Genomic DNA, 18,762 nt, shown 5'->3' with positions numbered 1-18,762 from the left:
TCTATTCCCAAAGTCTTTGTCCCGTACAGAAAAATACTGAATTGTGGGAAAAATTAGGACGGTCTTCGATCTTTAGGCTTCTATCTAATAAAAGATAATTTTCTTTCATTGCAATGTGGTCTTTTACTTGTTTTACATGGACAGACTCATGTGAAACATTAAGATAGAAAGTATGTGGGACATGCTTTGGGGGGAAGAAGTCATATTATTCTATTTCAAATAAAAGCATTCAAAAAATACAAAAAAGAAATGAGTATTCCAAAGAAGTTATCCAGTTTAACTTTGAACCAATAACCTGATACCTGATACTTCATGATGCGTGATGAGATGGTAATCAGCTAATATATGGGAAATCTTGCCTGATGCCCATTCCCTAACACTCAGAAAGGAATGTAAGTTTGGGCTTGAATTATAGCATAGATTTTCACTATGTTATAGTAAAGCAGTTTTCCTAATTGTTCTCACAAATGTCTCTTATCTTTCCATTTACTGCCTAGCACCTCAGAAACTTCAATTCCATGATTTCTCCTGCCTCAAGTTCCCACTTCTCTTAAAGGCCTTCTTTCTTCCTTCTTTCCTTCCTTCCTTTCTTCCTCCCTCCCTTCCTTCCTTCCTTCCTTCCTTCCTTTCTTTCTTTTTCCCTGCATTTCTACAGGCATGTTTCACTCTTTCCTGGCCTCCCTTATCTTAGACAACCCATCTGTGTTATAGAGATATGCTGGACACAGGAAAAAGAGGAGCTCTTGAGCCCTTGCCCCTGCTTCTGCCAGTAGCAATGATCCTGAATCTTCAAATCGTCACAGCACGCACAGGTCAGGATGTGTGAATACGGGGTAAATGCAGGACTAGGGAAAAGAGGAAAATGAACATTTTGTTCCTTGATAGTTATTCTGACTTCTGCAGCTTTCATGAGCTCACAGCAAACAAAATTATATTCTCTCCCAATGTGTTTGTTTTGAATATCCATGAAGGCATTGTAGATTGTCATTTTTCTAAACATGTTTCCAATGAGTTTTGTTTGTTTGTTTGTTTGTTTTTTAGTTTTTTTTTCATGGCTGTGTAATTGTTCCTGTTACTACCGGCAATAACTCACACTTGTATTTCCCCCTTTATAACCTTTTGGATATGCTAAATTCTGGATACAAAATCTGAGCTTCAAGTGTTCTTTATCCTCTAGCCTACTATAAGTTTGGCACTGTTATTTTACTAATGCATATGATACCTGATGTATAATTAGATATCTATTATGAGATTACAAGATGAAGCCATCAACATGAAGTTAAATTTAACTGAGGAATATGCTATCTACAAAAATACCTTGCAAGGATACCAACTTCAGCACTGCTAACTTCATATCGCTAACATGTGTCTTTTGCCTGTTTGATAATAGCTATTCTAACATAAAGTGATATCTCTTGGTGTTTTTTATTTGCATTTCCCCAATATTGAGTTTCTTTTTATATATTTGTAGGAAATTTGTGTGACTTCTTTTTGTAAAATATTATAACTGTTTCGTTCCTTTTTCCATATTCTTTTTAGTGGATTATGCATATTAATCCATTCTTGGAATTAGTTCACAAGTACTCTCTCCCATTTTATAATTTGACTTTCATTTTATTGATTATTCTCTATGCTATGTGAAGCTTTATTACTCCTGTCTCATTTTACTTGTTCAGTTTTGTTTTCCTGTCCATGCATTTTTTTTTCTTTTCCATGTTTTTCTTGTCTATGTTCATAGGCATGATGAGATATTTTAGGCTTTGCATGAGTTTTTACTGGAGGTCAGTGGTATGCACACAGACTATCACAATCTAGTCAACTGCATAAAACAATGACCTGGGATCTTAGAATGTCTTTAGTTTAGATCTGAGTGTCTTAGAGTTTGTCTCCAGTTAAGAAGTACCTCAAAAACAAAAATAAAATAACCAGCAACAAAACTTTGAATAATGTGGCACACCACTAGTTTCTTTCCTCATAGTGACCCATCATCTACCTCAGATCAATGAGGACAGGGAACAGCTGAACACTGGGTTAAAAAATGCATTCCTGTTAAGAGAGTGAAGATTTTATAAAACGTGGGTCTCCCCTGATCCCTTATTTGCCAATATGAAAGCCATCTTCACTTGTTCTGGAAGCAATATCTTCTTGTTACATATGGAACTAAAGATTTTCACAACCTACCCAATAATTGACACAGGTGAACTTTCTAACTTTCCAAAGAGATAAACAACAAGCCTTCCACACAGCAACTGGGCTCACTGCTCATTTTCATCAGGGTTTAGAATGCTAGTAACAAATACAGGTTGGTAAGAGGCAGTACATGTCAATTAGGAGCTATACCTGTAGATTTAACCATTATAAAATGTATCATTTTTGTTTTGTTTTGTTTTGTACCAATTGTTAATTCTTAGTGCTTGTGGTGATTTAATCAGAAACTCCCCACACCAGGTTCTGAACTTTCATTCAGCATACTGAAACAGGCATAGTTCATTTACATCATGTATTGTTAGGAAAATAAAAAGTGTACATGCTGGGAAGGAAAAAAAAAAGACAGGACACTTATGGTGATTTTTGTTGCACCAACACTAATTCTGAGAAAAAGTTCCTAATCTCTCTCTCTGTCTCTGTCTCTGTCTCTCTCCCTTTATCTCATAGGTATATACACTTCAAAAACCAAGAATCTAGGCATGATGTATTTTTAGTTGTAGTGACTTCACAGCTAGCCTTTCTTATCAGCAAAGACAGTCCTCAATGTGGCGATGTGTTGGTATGAAAGCACTACTCACCGCTCCTTCATCCTGACAGAACTTGTTGATACAGTGCCCTAGAGTACTAGATGTAATAAAGGGGTAAGGGGCTATAACAGAACAGTCAGCCACATAGAAAGAGGAAGGGGAGACAAATGTTGACAACTCAGGGGATCAAATGACTGGCCTACATATGGAAACGAAAAGCAAGCCATATCATTTGATAATTTAAGGTCACCTCTTTTATGCAAATTTTTTTATAAAATATTTTAAATTAAGGAGGAGTTTATCATAGGTACAAACTGGGTTTGGTATTTAACTTCAGTTTACTCTCAGATCAACTCATTTTGTATTTATTACACAGGTCTTATCTTTACTTCTTGGTTTTTCCACTTGTAAACATCTCTAGGATTTTTAATATAATACTAATTAATAAAAGAAAATGATCACTAAACATTGCTGACAACCAAATTAATAATCATTAATGGAGATTTTTCACCCCCCCTCCCATGTTGACTTTATTTAAGAGAGAAATGGTGAAGATTAATAAAAAGCAGATACATCATAGAAATATAGAAAATTCTCTTTTATCTGAAAGTCAAGTATAATTTGTCCCTCATATGGAAATGGGTCCCACATTCTGGCATCCACCAAATAGTACTAGTGGCATCATTATTCACATTAATACAGAACACAGAAACTTAAATATCTACAACACCTACACAGATTAGAGCCAGAATTACTTTAAAATTATTTTTACCTTGTATCTATTTTCTAGGTCCCTTTAGTATTTTCTGATGTTTTGAGTGATATTAAAATGAATATACCTACTAAGTTCTTATAATTAAATGAGAAAGAGGATTCACATTGGGATGTCCTGGGGCTAGTAACGAATCTTTCATAATCAATCTAATCAAAGTGAGTTGACTGAGAACACACTGGGTTTCTGAATATTTCAAGAGAAATGTTTTTCTGGGCCTTGATGCTGTTAGTCCTAGGTTTATCATGTGCACATTAACTATGTTAGCATAATAGAGGGGTGAGTGATGTCTTGCAAACAAGCACATAACAGAAAATATACAGGATCATAAAACAAGCCAGGATGTGAGTTGTACATGTTTCAAGAGCTCTGAGCTGTCTTCTTAGTCATCTTAGGGCAATTTTGAGCTTGGAATTTACAGACACACACACAATTTTGGAGACTGGTACAACACAGAAGGTTCTTGTTCTTATCTTTCTTGTAATAGACCACCCATAGTTATAGACACACCTGTATATCAAATGGCCTGTCTTTAAAAGTTCTTCCTGATGTCCACCTGGTAAAGAGTTCCTCAGAAGCCCTGGGTAGCCTCTTCACTTCATTTACAGCCTCTGTTGCTGAACTGAACAGATATTTGGAATTTTCATGAGGTCCCATTTGTCAATGTTGGTCTTGAGAGGCCAGAGTTTTATTGGGAAAGTCCTTATCTATGCCTGTCTCTTGGAGTGTTTACCTTTTCCTCTAGAGATTTTAGGCCTTACAGGTTTGTACCAAAGTGTTTGATAAACTTAAAGTTGATTTTGTGCTGTGTGAAAGAAAAGGATCCAGTTTCATTTTTCACAGTTAGAAATCCAGTTTCCTAAAACCATTTACTAGAGAATCTGTTTTTTCTTTTCTTTTCTTTTCTTTTTCTTTCTTTTTTTTTTTCATTGTTCAAGCTGGAGATCAGAGAAGCAAAGCAGCCAAACTACCAGAAAGCTCTGAGAATCTGCCTTTTCTACAGTGAATGTTTCTGGCATTTTCCCCCCTCAAAAATGAAATAACCTAAATTTTGGTGCAAGCTATTCAGAACCTGCAGATGGCTACAGCTAAATAGATGTATTATTCATATATATTTTGTCACATTTCTATAAAATATAACACATATTTAAATATATAATAATAATAGAAAATAATGCATTATAATATATTATAGAATATAAAATATATTTCAGTTAAGATTAGAATATTCTTTATAGACATAAAATATGCAATGAATAAAATAATAGAGAAAACATGAGTAACTTAAAAGAGCATTTAGAAAATAATAACCATAACAATGCACACTGGTATTTATAAGTTCTTTTAAGTTTGTGGTCAACTGTTCTGTCTGCTATCAGCATTTTTGGAACCTCCAAGACCCCACTTCTTTGGAAAAAAACTTGTAGGAGGTTCTTATCTATGTTTTCAGACATGCCAAAACCCTAGCTGACCTGACCACTTTTAAAAGCAAACTTGCTTCAAGTATTCATGAAAAAAACGAGAAAAAGAAGAATAATGGAGCACTTCTGCCCCCTGTCGGTATGCGACAGGATCTTTAGAGGAATTATTTTTAAAAGGTAGTGATAACAGTGTGCCTCAGTTAGCTTTTATTGTTATCCTGAAACAACCTAGAGTCAACTGACTCAATTGAATTTCCGAGATGCGATTGGCCTGTGGGTATACCCCTGAAAGATTATTAACTAATGCAGGAGAACCCAGCCCACTGAGGGTCCATCCTTAGGCAGGTGGTCCTAGTCTTTATAAAAAAGCTGGGTAATTGGAGTTCATTTTCAAGCATCCACATTAGCCTCATAATAGCAGCTCACAGAAGCCTTTTAATTCTAGTTCCAGGGAAGCTGATGCCTCTAGCCTCCATGTAACCTACACACACACACACACACACACACACACACACACACACACTTTACAAAGATAAAAATTAAACTTAATAAAATTAAAATATTAAAAACATTCAAAAGGAAAAAAGTTTCTGTGGCATCTTATTACAGTTTTGGAGCCTTCTAATTCCGAATAATCCTATTATGTGATCAAGACAACAGAATGAAAAACAAAGAGCCTTAAGATTTGAAGGAACATAAGATAAAAAAAGTACTTACTATAGTGGCTTCTAAAAACCATGCAGCACTCGGCCCCATAGGGTACTTAGAGCCCTATTACTATAGATGTCTCTGCCAAACAGGATTGTGCTAGTACAAGTCTCTGGCATGCAAAAAATACCCTGCACCTGTGTGAATTTTAGTGTCTGGGAATGGTAACCAGAAGAAATATTTCTCAGACTCTGGAGGAGGAGAAGGCAAGAAAGTTCTCAGGGGAAGAGCCAGTGATGTGCAATCTCCTGTGGTAGGATACAACTTACTGCTCCTGGGCTAAATAAACATCTAGGTCTCAAGAGAAACCGAAAAAGAGGTATAAGTAAGTGGTCCAGATTTCCTTTCTGGCTCTAGGAATCTCTTTGCTGTTACCTTTTCTCCTAACCTGTTAAGTATCGTCAAACTTCTAACAGAAGCTAGTAAGTACATGGTTATGCTCAATAGAAGCTTGTAGCAGAGGACAGCAGGAAAAACAGGAAATGGCAGAAAGTGTTCATTAGTTCTTGAACTTTCTGTGTTTTCTGCAGTTCTGACCTATAGGGTGCAGCATTTAAGTTTAGTCAAGTTGATCTGCAACTGTGGTATAAATCTATTTTATGTTGAGTAACTGAGTCATCAGACAAGACTTCCTCTTTTAGATTGTATTTTTACAATGCCCCCCTTTTTCTATCAACTCACAATACATTTCATAGTGGTAAGTAAGGCTTAGTTGTTTTATAAGTTTAATAAGAACAATCCTTATATGCATGAATATTTTCTACAAAATGTACTGAGCATTATAATATCAGGTACTGGTCTGGATTCAGAGATGATGTTAACTCTCAGTGTGATGAAGGTCTCACACCAATGACTAGGTAGGAATAACAATCCATCATTGGACATTACAAAAACAAGCAATGATTTTACATTACAGATTGCTATAGCCAGCATAAGGTAATGTATCTTGGTTTTGGGGGTATGCCACAAACAAATTTAATCTGAAGTTCAGAAAGCTAAATTTGTTTAAAGTGGCAATTATTTTTTGTCTTAATAGTGGTAATTTTATGTCATCTGTTGCTGCAGTAGAGATTTATTTCAATTATGTAGTTGCTGTCCTCAGATGCTAACTTGAGAATGCATTCATAATAGTGCTAAATTTTTAGGTAATATATCAGCAACAGAATTAAACTTCAAAATAACAGTCTCCATCACACAGTCAAGCACATCTCAGCTGATGGAGCTCAGGTCCAGTTGTGTGCGGACTCAGTCAGAATATGCCATCAAGATTGTCATGACACAGCACTTCAAGGAACACAGATCAATAGTTTAGGTACTTACAAATCTTAGTATCACAATGAAAGACAAATGAAACAACAGATTAGTGATGGCTAACATTCAATACCAAAAAGAAAACCTGAAAGTTCTGTTTGCTTCCCTTCTATCTTTACATAGTCCCATTCACAACTGGTTTATGGGAGGGTAGCAGATCCATAGGTGTCCATTATTTTTAAAGAATTTCATGCCAAGTTATGGTAAGGCCAATATGGCTGACTGTGCCTTATATATTTAACTAAAATAAGTGGTCTCTAAAATTTAAATCAGATAAAAGAGGCTATTTTGTGCTAATAGCAAATGAAAACTGGCAACAATACAGCACACTGGTGCACAATTAGAGCTGTCAAGATATAAAGGCCAGCTTCTTCTCTTTAATTAATTTTTTGGTTATGCTCACACAATGTGTTTCATTTTTACATATTTCTCCAGCTATATAATTATGCTTAGTTCTGAATATCTATGTCATTATACATACTAGTTCCTTCTATAGCATTATACTTAGCATCTTACTATCCTCGCTTAACCTCTGCTCCACCTGCCCTCATGCTTTTACCAAACATTTCCTCCTACATTCATTATATAGGTATTCCACAATCTCCTCTAGCACCATTTATGCTCTTTTAGTACTAACCTTACTTTGATGATCTACACACATATGTGTACATATCCATGTATACACCAATATGTAAATTTAAATTAATGTTCCACATATGGCAGGAATTATTCCAAATTTGTCTTTGGCTGGATCTGGCTTATTTGGTTAACATAATAATCTCCAATTGTACTCACTTCCCTGCAAATGCCATGGTTTCAGTATTCTGGCTGAGTTGCGGTGGAATCTCAAAGGAGTTTTCATTTGTATTTCCTTAATGGTAAGAATGTTGATGGTAAGAATGTTTATTTAGCCCAATATCCCACATACTCAATGGATGATTTTCTTGTTCCATATTAGTTTTTGAGTTCTTTATGCATACATGATATTAATTCCCTGTTGGATGTACAGCTGGCAGAGATTTTTCTCTATTCTATAGATTGTAAGATAATAATTTTGTACATCCATGTGTCCTTTAGGGAGTGAAATCTATCATCATGACCTTTTGTTGGATAAAAGTACTGGAAGAATATTGATTAGAGGTATCTACCAATTACAAATCTCATATTGGTATTTATATAGTGTTATATCTACACACACACATACACACACACACACACACACACACACACACACACACACATACACACAGTGTGACAGTGTCTTGGCCCTTTCTGTTATCCCCTTATTCAGAACTTGTAATAAGAAAATTACATTTCCATTTTTTATTGTGTGAGGGGATTTATCTGATTTATGTAATTATCACCATTTGCTTCTATGCTGTGCTTGATAATACAAAGATATATTGTCTGAATTTTCAATAGTGAATTAAGCAGACTGTAGTATAATAATTTTTCTTAATTACATAGTACTTTTGTGTATTTCAGAGCCCAGTAAACTGGGGTTGTAAATAGATTAGATGTTTAAAAAATCTCATATATATTTGAAAATTAGTTAGTAGGCAGGCAGATACATTTAATTCACTTTTATGATTCCAATGGTTAATTAAAGTCTTAGAATCAATTTATCGATCACTTAACATAGAATAGGGCATATTATATTTATTATAAGGCTTGAAATCTACCTCATCAAACTTTATTTCATGGGTAACAAATCTGTTTTATATCTACTTTCTCTAGGGATATGATGAGTGACAGACTTGATAATGTGCATATTCTGTGTCTAGTTTTATCTTGATGTATATTAGTAGATGATGACTAAAATCAGAACTCTCAGATTTTCTCTGCCAGACTTTTGGATTCAATGAGTTCTAGGGAAAAAAAACACTAAAAGCTCCTGGAGCCATCCTTTTCTGTCCATGAGAATAATTGTGTATAAGCTATATGGGTTATCATAGATACCATTTCAGTGGGTTATCATAGGCTTTAATAAGCTTACATATGTAAGATGCTAAAATACATAGCAAACACTTATTAAATAATAACCATTTCTTTCAAGATACAAGAATTAATACCTTGTACAAAGGAGTGCATGTTTAAGCTAGTTAATCCTCCTTAATGTTTTTCACATGAATGCAAATATTGGAGAATATGATCAGACCTCTTTCAGCCCTGACTGTTCAACCTTGTTATGTTTGTTAAGAACCAAGACTTGTATAGAAAATGAAAATGGCCTCTACTTCTCACAATCTCACCAGTCCACAGGACGTGTGGTATGTTCTGATTGGAATCCCAGGACTGGAAGATTTGCATACCTGGATAGCCATCCCCATCTGTTCTATGTACATTGTGGCTGTCATAGGCAATGTTCTCATGATCTTCCTGATAGTGACTGAACGCAGCCTTCATGAGCCCATGTATTTCTTCCTTTCCATGCTGGCCTTAGCAGATGTCCTCCTCTCCACAGCTACAGCCCCCAAGATGCTGGCAATCTTCTGGTTCCATTCCAGGGGTATATCCTTTGGTAGCTGTGTGTCCCAAATGTTTTTTATACATTTCATCTTTGTGGCAGAGTCTGCTATTCTTCTGGCCATGGCATTTGACCGCTATGTGGCCATCTGTTACCCACTAAGATACACCACCATCCTCACCTCCTCAGTCATTGCCAAGATTGGCACAGCAGCTGTGGTCAGGAGCTTTTTCATCTGTGGTCCATTCATCTTCCTGGTATATCGACTTCTGTACTGTGGGAGAAACATAATTCCCCATTCATACTGTGAGCACATGGGCATTGCCAGATTGGCATGTGACAATATCACTGTCAACATCATATATGGCCTGACAATGGCTCTCCTGTCAACAGGGCTGGATATAATACTCATCATTATTTCCTATGCTATGATCCTTCGCACTGTTTTTCAGATCCCTTCTTGGGCTGCCAGATATAAAGCCCTTAACACATGTGGCTCCCACATCTGTATCATTCTTATGTTCTACACACCTGCATTCTTTTCATTTTTTGCTCATCGCTTTGGAGGCAAAACCATCCCTCGCCACATCCACATCCTTGTGGCCAACCTCTATGTGGTGGTACCCCCAATGCTCAACCCAATCATTTATGGGGTGAAGACTAAGCAAATCCAAGACCGAGTGGTTTTACTTTTCTCCTCAGTGAGTACATGCTGTTAAAATGAAAACTGATGTTGAAGATTGCATATTCCCAAATAATATTCTCCTTCTAAATGTCTACTTTGTGAGAAATAGGAGTAATGAAATTTATCTAGAAGCCCTTACTTTCAAAATGATGATATCCACAGGCGTTTTCAATGTATTAGCTAATATATCCAGAGATTACGAGAAAATGTCTTAATAACTGCTTAACAGCATGGATTCAAAATTATATATATATATATGATATATATATAATGTGTGTACATGTATATGCACACACACACACACACACACACACACACACATATATATATATATATATAAAACTCTGAAAAATAAAATTTTTATGTAGAGAAAGGAAATGGCAACAGAAAGCAACTGAATAGCTTAAAATTATTTTTATTAATTCCCTGAGAATTATGTCAATTGTATTTTGACCATATTCCAAAGTGAGTCTCACTTTCTGCTGAAATGTAAAGCATTTCTGTGCCCATCAGCAGATGCAGGCGGGCCAATAGCACAAAGCCTTTATATGATGTTATTTTTGTTAGCACCTATTTCTTATATTAAATTACTATCTCTAAAATCATACATTTTTAGATTCCCTGATGATTCATGAAGTCTATGTTTTTAATTAAGACATTTTCTCACTTTGCAGCCCAAGCTGACTTTGAACTCACAGAGATCTGCCTGTCTCTACCTTGAAAATATATATATATGTATATTATATAAAGCCACTTTTAAAGTATAGGCTTATACAATATATTCATTAAACAAGTTGTCTATAATGAGTTAAATAAATTTACCTTGACAAAAAAATATATGTGTGTATTATATAAATATGTTATATACATTTGTGATTATATGTAATCATAAAACCACTTTTAAAGTATAAGCTTATACAGTATGTACATTAAACAAGTTGTCTATAATAAGTTAAATAAATTTACCATGATAAAGTTAACTCTCAATATCAACTGAGTTTTATAAGATCTAATTTTTCACATATATAATGGGGATTTCTGTTCTAAGCCAGAACATCCTGGTATAAATAGAAGCTCTGCAAAAGTACATCACTGGAAAAATCCTATGCCTAATAGTTAAAAAATCCAACAGAAGTTTCATTAAAATATTCACATAGAAAAGTACACTGAAAAAGGCTCTACTCAGACAACATACATGTGTGTGAACTTGTTTTGATGTTATATGATAATTCAATTTGCTAACTCTTTCCATATTTTTCCTGTTAAAATCCACAAAAATCCATGCAAATGTAAAAAAAAGATTCAATTTATACAAAAGAACAAAACAATGACATCTAGGAATTCAAAATGAGCTTTTTAACATCTCTGTAACTTGTTCAGGGTTTGTTGCTATGTTGTTTACCTGTGTATACACATACACTTACTTATGCATATATATGCACAAACATTCTCATATACGTAAAGCAGACTCACATATACCAAATGCTTTAAAGAGCTTTGAATGAGCTTTCATGTATTATTTGCTCCATGAGAAGAAAGAAGAGAAATAAGTCTAACCATAAAACAAAGTACTATGGGCCACACTGCTGACAAAAACGACCTCTTCCTCCCTCAATAGTCATCTCCTACCCAAAGTTCCTCAGATAGATGGGGTCTCATGAACCCCTCTCCTGTGTTTGTTGAAGTGTTGATTGATCCTGTAAAGGACTTGTGCAGGCAATCTCAGCTGCTATACGTTCACAAGTGCAAGGTCTTCCCCATGTCTAGAAGATACGTTTTCCCAGAAATTCTATCCAACATCTGGCTGTTCTTATTTCTCGTCTTTCAGCAATTAAAAGGAAGGCTTCTTTTCTTTCTTTTTTTTTTTTCGTTTTGGACAAGGTCTCACTATATAATCCTGGTCTGCCTGAAACTCACCATATTAATCAGGCTGGTCTCAAATTCACAAAGATCCCCTTGCTTCTGTGTCCTCCATGCTGGGATTAAAGTGTGTGCCACCATACCTTGTCCAAGGTGAAATTTTAATATTCTGTTATTGAAATTAATATTGTTTAGGGACTTTTCTCATATAACCTTTACTTTGGTGGGAAATTTTCCCTATTTATCCAATCTGTTAAGACATACCATCATTAAAGGATGATAATAAATTTTCACATAATTAATGATAGTATATGAAAGTATCTCTGATTTTAATAAAGTGTATTAAATTAATTCATGTGTGAACATTGATTCATTGCTATGTATAAATCACACTTTTTCATGGAGTACTATTCACTTAATATGTCCCTTCATTTTGGTTGTTATTTTCTTGCTGAGGATTGTTACATCTATATTCATAAGGATATTTTTCTGTAACTATATCTTCTTATGGTGTCTTAGTCTCTTTTGGTCTTGAAAAATAAATTTTTTATATATTTCTTCAACTTTGATTTATTTTGCTTGAGAAAAATTGGTATTTAAATGTGTCATTGATAGAATTCAGCATTGAAGTCAAGTCATCTAGTCCAGACTATCTCCTATTGTGTTGTTTTGTTTGTTTATTGAGACAAGATCTCATTCTGTGATCTATGCTTTGTAGGTAACCTTCAAGTTCCTAAGTGAGGAAATGGCAAGTGTGGGCCAAAATATCCAATTCTGAACTATTTGTTTATCTATCATCTATCTATCTATCTATTATTTGTTTATTTTATGGGAGACTATGTTTCTGATTCAATTCCCCTTTTTCTTGTCTGTTTCAAGTTTTGTGTTTCATTATTCAGTTCTAATATGTTAAGTCTGTCAAGTTACATCCACGCATATAATAGGAATAAATACTGATCCATTATCAGAGGCCCCATAGACTTCCCAGTCCTCCTAAGTAACACCTACATTCAGAGAGTCTGGGTTGGCCTTATGCTAGTTTCCCAGCTATCAGACTAGACTCCATAATCCCCACCCCCCCACCCCCCACCCCCGTTCAGGCCAGCAGTTTTTGTGGGTTGCTCCAGCCTGGTCTTGACTCCTCCCTCTCTGCAACTGGATTCCAGAAGTGCAGCTCAGTGTTTAGCTGTGTTAGTTTCTGTTTCCATCAGCAACTAGATGAAGGTTCAAGGATGGTAAATAAGATAGTCATCAATCTCATTATTGAGGAAAGGCATTTGAGGTAGCCACTATTGCTCAGATTGTTAGTTGGGGTCATTCTTATAGATCTCTGGACATTTTCCTAGTGCCAGATTTCTCTTTAAAACATATAATGGCTCCCTTTATTATGCTATCTCTTTTCTTGTTCTCCCCTATTCTTTCCCTGACTCAATCTTCCTGCTCCCTCATGCAAACCTATCCCATCCTCTTCCTCTTAACTCCCTTTCTCCTCTCCCCATGCTCCCAATTTCCTTGGGAGATCTTGTCCCTTTTCCTTTCTCCAGGGGACCATGCATGTCTCTCTTAAGGTCCTCTTTGTTTCCTAGCTTTTCTGGCAGTGTGGATTTTAGGCTGGTAATTCTTTGTTGTAAGTCTAAAATCCATATATGAGTACATACTGTGTTTGTCTTTTTGTGATTGGGTTACCTCACTCAGGATGGTTTCTTCTAGTTCCAGCCATTTGCCTGTGAATTTCAAGATTCCACTGTTCTCCCCTCCCCACACTGAGTAGTACTCCATTGTGTAAATGTACCACATTTTCTCCATCCATTCTTCAGTTGAGGGATATTTAGGTTGCTTCCAGGCTCTGATTATTAAAAATAATGCTGTTATAAATATAGTTGAACAGATGCCCTTATTGTATGAATGTGCATCTTTTGGGTATATGCCTAAGAGTAGAATTACTGTATCTTAAAGTAGACTGATTCCCATTTTCTTGAGGAACCTCCATACTGATTTCCAAAGTGGCTGTATGGTTTGCACTCCCACCAGCAGTGGGGGAGTATAACCCTTCTCTACATCCTTTCCTGCATAAACTGTCTTTGGTATAAAATAAGGGTATTTTAAAGCAATTTAAAATCAGGTGGGCAGAGGGAACAGGAGGAGAGGAGGGAGGGAGACTGTGTTTTTTATGTAAAATAAATAAATTTAAAAAATTGTACGACATGCTATTCTTAGTTTTAGTCAACTTGAACTTATTGGATCTCTCAAATGAAAGTTTTTGTCTTTTGAAATGTATCTTCCCAATTTCTTTGTATCCACAGTCTCTGGTAATCAAGATTTTACTCTTGGTCTTTGAAAGTTCAATTTTTAAAGTCTTTTTTACTGATCAGGACATTAGTTTTGAGCATATTGATATCATAAGTGTTATGAAATTTTGACCAAATTGCCTATCACCAATTCAAAAATTTTTGAGAACAGTGTAATGAGAGCTGTCATAAATACCGAAGAGCTTCGGGTCACCCAGGTTCAAGTGGAAGACTTACAGGTGCTAAAATTTGATTGAAGTTCTCAAGTACACTTATTTTCTGAAGCCAACCTCATTTATGGGTCTGAAAAGAAATCACTATTGATTGCACCAGAATCACATTTAAAAGTATCTTATTTCTTTCCCAGTGTGGTTGACAGTGACTCATTTGTCCTCAAACTCTTGTGCCTCCTCCTAGGTTATAGCCAAATTTAACTTGAAAATGCTCATGCACAGCATATTAAGTAAGGAACAAACAGAAATTCTGCTGGCTTTGGGACAGGTGAACGCATAAGTGTCCAGTATAATTTAGGCACTTGAGAGACTTCCATAGAGAATAAGTGCCTCATCTCTCTGAAGACTGTTCAACATTTTTAAAGATGACTCCTTAACCTGAAAATTTCAAAGAAATTTGTCATAATCGAGCTACTTGTATTTTCACCTTTAAGTACTTATTTTGAAAATAAGTGCTAACACATGGTTTTGTCATCTAAGGACCTTGTGGTGTCATTAACTTTCAAAAGTAATTTTGGTTCTGTGATCCAAAGGGATAGAGAAACTGGAGAAAGAAATATATTCTGATAAACAGCATCTGCTAGTTAATTAATTACCTCATTTCTCAAATATTTTCTGTTTTCCTTTTTGTTTTTCACTGCCATAAATAAATCCAGGGCTTCCCACTGAGCTGTCTGAGGCCATAGTCTACTTCCCTTTTTGCCTTTGTTATGAAGTGACTATCAGATTCACCAGGGACTAGAAACTCAGCTCCACAGAGACATACTATAGTATAAAACCTTCACCCTTCACTGACTTAACTATCACTAAGATCCCACAGTATGAGTGCTGTATGTCTCAACAGACAGCTGCAGGTGAGTCTGGGGGGCTTGAGGTTCTGTACCATTAGTGGGAAAGTAGAAGAAGAAAGCCAGCTCATAGCTTCTATCTTCAGCCTGTATCTCTGTCTTCAGTATACATCCCAGTGTTAGCATGCATTAGAACTTTATTTCTATTCATTGCTAAATAGCTGTCTATTTTATATAAATGCCTGTCTACCCTTGAGTTTAACATGATAAACTTTTCTAAAAATCCTTCTATTTTGCATTTAGAGAATTTGGGAAATTTTAATAGTCAGGCCCTATACATTTTTTTTCTTGTGTCACATAAATGTGTTTGCTCTTTATTGAAATTGATCAACTATTCATTATTTAAAATTTTCACAGGATTGCTACGATATAGAAAATAAATGATTGGATTTAAGAAAATACCAAAACTTTGAAAGATTAATTTGGATGTATCTCATCAGTAGAACTATAGACCTGGAAGATGTTCTAAAAGAAACTAGCCTTCTTTTGAGAAGACTGGAAACTCATCCACTCTAGAGGATTGTTTGTGTCTAGTGTAGGTTGATGTGAGATCATATAACATCTTCATTCTATGACTTGCACTTAGAAGTCCATAACAATGCACAGACAAGCAAAAAGGGATTTTTGTGGGTCCAGTGTTCTTGGAGAAGAAAAAAAAAAAACCACAAAGCAATTTTGATTTCACTAATAATGTAATTATAACTTAGAACTTATTGTTTCCTTTTAAAATACCCAGGAAAAGGGAGACAAGATTCAAAGAGTAGTTGAAATGAGAAAAAGGGTGGTATACACTTAACTTATTTAGAATATATTTTGATTATGAATTAATTTCTCTTGTATTCAATGCATCAAGTCATAATATGAAGCTGAAGTTGAAGAAGAAATACTCCTACATATTTCTACTGAGCTCACCATGCTCACGTTCAATGGCTCAGTCTTCATGCCTTCTGTGTTAACATTGGTTGGCATCCCTGGCCTGGAGTCAGTGCAGTGCTGGATTGGAATTCCATTCTGTGTCATGTACATCATCGCTTTGATTGGGAACCCCCTAATTTTAGTTATAATCAAAGGTGAAAAGAGCCTCCACATACCCATGTACATTTTCTTGGCCATTTTGGCAGTTACAGACATTGCTCTTAGCACATGCATTCTCCCCAAAATGTTGGGGATCTTCTGGTTTCATGTACCACAGATTTCCTTTGATGCCTGCTTGCTGCAAATGGAACTCATTCACTCATTCCAGGCAACAGAATCAGGCATACTTCTGGCCATGGCTCTGGATCGCTATGTGGCTATCTGTAACCCCCTGAGACATGCAACAATCTTCTCTCCACAACTCACAACTTATCTTGGAGCTGGAGCATTAGTCAGGGCTTTCATTCTTGTATCCCCATCCATATTGCTCATCAAATGTCGCCTTAAGTACTACCAAACTACTATTGTTTCCCACTCTTACTGTGAACACATGGCCATTGTGAAATTGGCAGCTGAAGATATCAGAATCAACAAGGTATGTGGTCTCCTTGTTGCCTTTGCCATCTTAGGGTTTGACATAGTCTTCATTACTTTCTCCTATGTGCGAATCTTCATCACTGTCTTCCAGCTGCCCCAGAAGGAGGCTCGATTGAAAGCCTTCAACACTTGCATTGCTCACATCTGTGTCTTCCTACAGTTCTACCTCCTGGGCTTCTTCTCTTTCTTCACACACAGGTTTGGGGCTCACATACCCCCCTATGTGCATATCCTCCTGTCAGATCTTTATCTGTTAGTCCCACCTTTCCTCAATCCCATTGTCTATGGTGTTAAAACTAAACAAATCCGTGACCAAGTTCTTAAGATGCTTTTCTCCAAGAAACCTCTGTGAAAAATAGTAATTCACTGTGTTGAAATGTTGTGTGGTTTCTAAATAGTAAGGTGAATGAATTAAACTCTATGTCTTCTACAAATGGGAAAGTATGTTATAGCATGTGAATTTCAGGTAGTTTTAATTTAGAGAAGTATGTGTTAAATACAATGCAACCTTTTGGCTCACATATAATTGGATAATTCATTGATGGTTTGACTTCAAATTACTACTATTTGTTTTACATTTTGAGATTATAATGTAATTACATGATTTCCCCCTTCTCTTCTTCCCTTCAAGTCAGCCTATATAAACTTTCTTGCTCAATTTCAAACTCATAACCTATCTTTTCAATGTTTGTGTCTGTCAATTTAAATTTTCTTGTTCTTGAAATTGTTGATGCTCTAACATTAAACTGCAGACAACAGCACTTGTTTCAGATAAGCCCAAAGGACAACTTTGTACATTAGTACTCTTAAACTTACAACCACAGAAGCACTTGTAATTTGGACTTTGTTCCATTTCCTAATGGTGTTGCCAATCTATAATATGATAAATTCAGAATCATTTATCTTTTCATGAAATTTTTATAAGTGCTCATTATTCATGTAAATACAATAAGTAATAAATGCTGCACACAAATGTATTCATTGATATTCCAAAACTATAGAAGATACAATGTTGTTTGTATAGAAATGATGTAAAGGAAGATACTGAATTGGCATGTCCTTAAAGACACCTTCAGGAAAATGGAAATACAGACAGACACTTACATAGGTGATAAGTTCTTTGAGCTACATAAATTAGAGAATTTTAATTTCAGTGAAATTTTACTTTTACTAAAATTTAAAAAAGAATGAGAAATTAAACACAGAGGCTGGCTGTATTTAAAAATTGCCTAATGTTAGCATTTGAGTGCTGAGTGTAGCTGCTCTTCTGTATGAGATGCTTAGGGCACTATCTGACACTGTTTAGAACATCTGAAGTCTTTGTTTTCCCCTAGTATTAGTCAAGAGTATTTCATTGACAAGTATCAAATCATATGCTAGTATATACTAAAATCAGCCATTTATAGAAGATGAGTTTACTCCACTATTTTTAAGGAAAATGAGTATTTAAAAGAATAATTGGAAACAAAGTTGAGGAGGAAGAACAACATAGAGAGAGTGTATACAAAAAAAAAAAAAAAAACAGATGGAAGGCTGCTATATCATAATCCAATGCAATAAAATAGTGGGACGAATAGGGAGCATTAAGGAATAGTTGTGTGAGGGAAAAATATAAGCAAAATATCTAGTATGGACTTCTCAAAGATAATTAAAACATTATTAAAATAACTGAATTTCATAATATAATACCTTTTAAATAAAGTAGCAGGAGTATATTAGGGGTTAAAGGAATAAGCTGGAATGGGTATAGAAGGTGCAGAAAGTGTGTGGTCTAAGGATTTATAAAAGTTGCTTATGGAAATTTCTTAATTACTAAGCTAATGTCCTAATATAGCTTTGAAGTAAATTTTTAATTTTTAAATTTCATTTTACATTCCAACCACAGTTCTCCCTCCCACAACTCCTCCCACTCCCCCTCCCCT

The 18,762-nt window shown here is 35.4% G+C and overlaps 2 protein-coding genes across 2 annotated transcripts; both read left to right on the top strand.

The window, feature by feature from the left end:
- Window positions 1-9,167: 9,167 nt before the first annotated feature.
- On the top strand, window positions 9,168-10,133 carry LOC127228058 (olfactory receptor 52Z1P). Its single transcript, XM_051192496.1, has one exon. It carries the CDS (start codon window positions 9,168-9,170, stop codon window positions 10,131-10,133), a length of 966 nt encoding a protein of 321 aa, XP_051048453.1.
- A 6,108-nt stretch (window positions 10,134-16,241) lies between these two features.
- Window positions 16,242-17,192, top strand: LOC127228065 (olfactory receptor 52A5). Its single transcript, XM_051192503.1, has one exon. The coding sequence runs from the start codon at window positions 16,242-16,244 to the stop codon at window positions 17,190-17,192; it is 951 nt and encodes a 316-aa protein (XP_051048460.1).
- Window positions 17,193-18,762: the final 1,570 nt, after the last annotated feature.

The sequence above is a fragment of the Phodopus roborovskii genome, unplaced genomic scaffold (assembly GCF_943737965.1).
Source record: "Phodopus roborovskii unplaced genomic scaffold, PHOROB, whole genome shotgun sequence".
NCBI classification, from domain to species: Eukaryota; Metazoa; Chordata; class Mammalia; order Rodentia; family Cricetidae; genus Phodopus; species Phodopus roborovskii.
The sequence above is the reverse complement of the archived record's forward strand: the minus strand, read 5'-3'. Positions and strand labels throughout refer to the sequence as shown.